This window comes from Gavialis gangeticus, unplaced genomic scaffold (assembly GCF_001723915.1).
Source record: "Gavialis gangeticus isolate Ggan-Ray unplaced genomic scaffold, GavGan_comp1, whole genome shotgun sequence".
In the NCBI taxonomy this organism is placed as follows: domain Eukaryota; kingdom Metazoa; phylum Chordata; order Crocodylia; family Gavialidae; genus Gavialis; species Gavialis gangeticus.
The window spans coordinates 49,462,633-49,468,422 of record NW_017729032.1 but is presented as its reverse complement, the minus strand read 5'-3'; the positions used below and the strand labels follow the sequence as shown (position 1 = coordinate 49,468,422).

General features: G+C 37.5%; 1 protein-coding gene across 1 annotated transcript in view; it reads left to right on the top strand.

The window, feature by feature from the left end:
- Nucleotides 1-5,790, top strand: part of HSPH1 (heat shock protein family H (Hsp110) member 1) — a 49,038-nt gene that overhangs the window by 2,347 nt on the left and 40,901 nt on the right. Inside the window, exons 2-4 of the mRNA XM_019524756.1 lie at nt 321-378; nt 2,518-2,658; nt 4,414-4,536. Coding sequence (XP_019380301.1) covers nt 321-378; nt 2,518-2,658; nt 4,414-4,536 — 322 coding nt within the window. The remainder of the gene's footprint in view (nt 1-320; nt 379-2,517; nt 2,659-4,413; nt 4,537-5,790) is intronic.

Genomic DNA, 5,790 nt, shown 5'->3' with positions numbered 1-5,790 from the left:
ATAAGTTGGGTGGTTAAAGAGATTATTTTCAGTGTTCAGAACAACTGACCCTTTTATTGAGATCAGGCAATAAAAAATGCAGCTGGGATATAAAGTATTATCCTGTGACCTTGAGTTAAGAGGGAATGCAGGTGTGTACATGTAAGAAATCACTGAAAAATGAGTGGCTTATAGCAAGGCTTTATATCGGTGCGTATAACGAGCGACAGCTTAGCTTGCACAGTCTCATTATATGCACACAAATAATAGTTGTGCAGCAGCTTTCCGTAGCATTTTTTTGCCAATATGAAACTTGATCTAACAAGTTTCTCTCATTTCAGATCGGTTGTATCATTTGGCTCAAAAAACAGAGCTATTGGTGTCTCGGCTAAGAATCAGGTAGGTCAGCTTCTGAAGGAAAGTTCAGGTACTAGTACTTTTATAAAAGTTCAGTTCTGTTCCAAATAATGGAACATGTGGAAAAGTTTAGCTAATAGATAAACTTATTTGATCTTAATTGGCAGACTGCGGGTCATGCTGCTGGTCCCTGCTGTTTGCTTCTGAGAATACAGGGCATCCCTGCAGGAAAATCAAATGTTTTGTTTAATAGTCCTTTCCAGTTCAACATTTTCCTTATTAACTTTTAAGAAGTCACCCAGCTTGTTTTGTTAAAAATTTGATTCAAGAATAAAACTTCCTTGAATTGAAAGTTTAATCTTTCAAATATGGAAATTGTGTGTGAGATTACTTAAATTGAAATATGAACTAAGAACTTTGGCCTAGATCATCAGGCACACTTGAGGATCTGGGTCCTGACTCTTTTTTTTGTTTGTTTTGTTTTTTTTAACTGAGGTTGTTGATAGGAGTATTAAATATTTTTTTCTAAAAAGGTTCAGTCTGGAAATGTGTTAAGAAATAATCAAATGTATAAACCCAGTTATCTTGCTTTGGGTTGTTTATGTGTAAATATAACTCCTATCAGTAGAGACCAAGCCTTTTTTTAACCTATTCATATTGTCAGGTGGTGAAGGCATTGCAATAGGTTTGCATGGAGAGGGCACCAATGGAGACTCTTTCAGTCTTAGAAGCTTTCTGTTTAATTATGAACAAACAGGAGATGCACTAGAAAAGTGTACAAGTATTCAGAATATCTGTCCTCCATTATTCACACATTTATCTATGGTTACAGGTTGTTCTACTAGATAAGAACCAAAAGTGGATTGTTTTCCTACTCACATGAATCTTTTGTTAAACATAACTCGGGGAACTGACAGTTAGATCATTTAATTAAAAGCTGTCCAGAAACTTAAGCTAAATGGAAGTAGCTTGTATTGCAACTAACAGTTGAGTACCCAAATTAGAAACTGTGTTAGAGAGAGATTGTTATTAACTTTAATTACAAAGCGGTATTCAGTGTGTTATGGTGCTGTCATGCTTTGCCATCATAGTAGCTTGAAAACAGAATTTGCCAGTTTGCCATTTGGCAAACATTTATAAAGATAGGATATACTAATCTTTTGGCATCTTAAATCACCACAATCTAAGAGTGAGTGTTCTTTTCTTAACATCATTACAGGGTGAATGTCATAATTTCCTTGCAAGCATGGATGTTTGGTTCTCCATGGTTAGAAGTTATTAACTTACTAAGTAATTTAGCTGTCACTTGTTCAAAACAGGGGATTCAATACACTGTTAACTGCAGTTTAACATTTTTAATGTTATGCATTCTCAATGAAATGCCAGGCAGCTCTGCAAACTGTTAATTACATCATTGCTAGTCTTCCAGTCTGTTCCTTGCTATGTTGTTCTGGTAAATTTTCAAAGGAATGTCAAAATATAGTAGGTATATCTGACAGCACTGGAGATCAAAACTGTTGAGGAAATATGGCATTCTAACTGTCTTACTGTTGTAATCTTAAGTAGGATACAGTGGGATGTTTGAGATATGGTGACTCTAAAATCTTTTCATATTATAAAAACTAAATCTTTAATTTTCAGGTTCAGTTATATAATAGTTTATAAAATGCTACCAAAATGTTTTCCTTTTGTGATTTTAAGCACTTTCATCTTGTATGACCATGAGTTGAGATGATTTTTATACCATCTCTTGCTAGGTGTGGATTTTATTTTGGGCTGATAAAAACAGGAAGTCTTCCTCAATATGTAGATCCCTGAGCAATACTGTTAGATTTGTCAGTGTTTGTTGTGGGCTAAGTGCTGCAGGTAGTTGGTAGAAAATAATAAGCTTTTTATTGCTGTTATAATACTTTAAACAGACTATACCTCACTGTGGTCTGTCGTGACATTGTGCACCATTAGACAGCAAGCTTTGCAGTGTACTTGTTCATTTGCCCCATGTGGTAAGCACAGAACTCTGGTACTACAAAATTAAATACTTTAGAGAGAGATGTCAAGTGACTGAACCATCAATTCAAAATACAAGCTATTGCAGGCAGGAGAAGGTTTAGTCTTGGTGTCTAAAGCCCAGATTAAGTGATTTCTTTTTTTCAAGCCATCTTCTTTTTCCCCCTCTTGCAGCAAATTACTCATGCCAACAACACAGTATGTAACTTTAAGAGATTCCATGGCCGTGCATTTAATGATCCTTTTGTTCAGAAAGAGAGAGAGAAATTGAGCTATGATCTGATTCCCATGAAAAACAGTGGAGTTGGAGTCAAGGTAAATGTATTGTGTTTACAGTATAACTTTCTAATTCTTGTGGCTAAATTGAAAGGTTTTGTGCTTAATTATGAAAATCGGGTTTTTCGCTTAATTCACATAAAAGCTATTCTGTGCCCTTGTTCCACAGGGGCTGTTACCCTGAACTGCCAACTTTACTCTGAAGTGGAGTATGTTGGCTGTACCAAATAAAACCTTTTAGCAAGAGCTTCCACAGTGCTAGCTTGTATGACTTAAATATGCTAGCAGACAAACTGCTAAGATAATTGTAATGTAGCTTGGTTTTGCTTTGAAGTACTAACTTGACTTCTGTCCACCCTGCAGTATGCACTGTGATAGTCTGATTACATGGTTACATACCATGTCTCAAGTACCACACATGCTTTTCTGGGCTACAGATGAGTAGCATCTTTGTGCACAAAGAAAACCTCTTTGTATAATAGTATGTCACTTTCAGGACCAAGTCCACAATCTGCTTATACAGCGTATAGGGTCTTGTCTATACTAGTTTGGGTTTTGATCTTATAGCTATGCTAGCAAAGAGTTGTAGAGATGTAGCTGATGCCCTCCCTACCCCCCCCCCCCCCAACACTACCATTATTGGTCACATTTTGTTTCCCAAATGAGTTAAGCTCCATTGAGAAATAGATGTCTGCTGGTCTAACTGCTACCATTCAAGGCTTTTCATGGCATAGTGTTTTTAATTTCCGTATTTTGAACCAGCTGGAGCTATGCCTACAGAGCTTCACCATAGTTAGGCTAAGTAACAAAATAATATTAAAAAATAGAATTTGCCATATAAAAATTTGTTAGGAAAAATGTACTGGTCCTTTATGCCCATGAAAATACTCTGGCGTGCATATTCGTGTGGCTCTAGAAAAATGATCTTTGAGGGGTTATGTGATCATGTGATTGATAAGTAAAAGATGTTTCACTTACAGAAATCTTTTCTTGGATGCTCATGTCAATTTTTGTCATTCTACACCACAACTTCCTACATATATGGGTAAAAAAATCCCCCAAAACTTCCCTGTTTGTAAGGAATATCTCTGCAAACTCATAGTTTTTTCTGTTCTGACTAAAAGAATATTAGTTGTGGCCTATAACAGTAATGGGTACACTTTTAAACAAACAACAAATTGATTGTGCGTTTTAATTGTATCAAGTTCTAAGTAACCTTTTTTGCTGCATTAAGTTTTTAAAAAGCCCATAGAGAGAGACAGCAGTACTTTCTGGAAGCATTTCTTTTCCTATATGCATCTATATACCTTGGTGGCTAGGCTTTTAACATGATCATCATTCAGAAAATATGTAATATAAAAGTGATTTACGGTGGTGTTATGGCTAAAAACACTTCATAAATGAATGCTTCTTTGTGGGTAATCTCTTAACTCTTTTTTTTATAGTAGTGTACAGTCTGAAAATTGGTCTTTAAATTTAGTGGCTTAAAGGGTTTATACTTGCATGCTAAGCTTACTAACAAGTTTGTGGCATTTCTTTTCAACTGCCATCTACTTTATCCAGGAGGCTTCATTCACTTACTACTGCCACTCAGTTTGTGTAAATCCGTCATTATGTCCTGTGCATGGGCTCAAAATGGGTGGAACTTGGTTATAAAAAATAACATTGATTGTTCGGTGAGCAGGTTGAGAAAGTTGGAAGGAGAGAGATTGCTGGTCAGCATAGTCCCCAGAAGAATTAAATTTAACTCCACTTTTCTGCAATTCAGATGCTGGACTTCCTTCTTTTGTACAGGTGATATACATGGATGAGGAGCACTTCTTTAGTGTGGAACAGATAACAGCTATGCTGTTGACCAAGTTGAAGGAGACTGCTGAGAATAACCTGAAAAAGCCAGTAACCGACTGTGTTATTTCTGTAAGTAATTATGAGGAGCAGTAAATCCTCTGAACCATAACTTTTGCATGCTTCTGGCTTGAATATGATATCTGTGCTATTGCATTTTTCTCTATAAAGTAAATACAATTTGAGATGCTATCCAGGCAAAAATGGTGCAGGAGCCTTGACCTAATTTTTTTAATATGGCAATACAAACTAAACAGACGATATTGAAATATACATATTTCACATTATCATGTCTATATTGAAGGACGAGCTTTAAAAAAGTATCTTTAATGGCTCTGTAGGATAAAGGGCTATGATGGGGATTGTATTAAGTACTGAACAATTCCTTAAATAGTTAGGAGGTAAATATAATCAAATGCCTGCATAGAATGTTTAGCCTAATCAAAAATAAGAAAAAATTGTATATCAAGGAATTAAATGAATTAAAAGCAGATTTTTTTTTTAAACTGACACCACATGACTAGCAAAACAGCACAATACTAATTTTAAAATATATATTTATTTTTCCCTGATCTTAACATTAAAGTTATTTCAACTATTTTTTTCACTTGTCAAATTATTTTAGGCTAAATTGATCTGGACACTGTCCTGCCTTGAAAGTATTTTACTTCCCTGTATAGTTTTACATATATTCTTTAGGCCAGTGGTGTCAAAACTTATTTGGCTCTATGACCAGATGAGGGGCATTGGGCTAGACTGCAGCTGGATTAGGCCCATAGATTAGCCTCACATGCTGGATCCAGCCATGTGTACAGTGTTGGGCACTGGACTGGAGTATGTGCTGCACACTGTGCTCAAGGCTGGTATGGGAGGCACACTGCATGTGGTGCCCATGCCAGACTGGCCTTCACACTGGATTTGGTATGTGGAGCTGGTCTTTGGGCCTGAACTGGACCATACCCAGATCCAGTTTACAAGGCCAGTCTAGCACAGGCACCACATGCAGCAGATGCCCCAGGCAGGCCCTGTGAAGTACATGGGGCAAGTCTAGCACAGGCATACACAGTAGGGGTACAGCAATAGAGATTTTGGGGGCTGATACCGATAGCCAGTTTTTAAGAGGGCATGTCGGCCAATACTGATCCAATTTCGATACAGCTGCATGCAGCTGGTTACACCATTGTGATGGATGAGGAGGGAGGGGCATGGGGGAGGGAACAGATCAATGCCCCCCCTGCAGGGAGGGGGGCAGGGGCTGCCCAGCCAAGGTAGGGCAAGGCATGGAATGGAGACGCAGCTTGTTGTGGGGGTGGGGGGCAGCTCCCA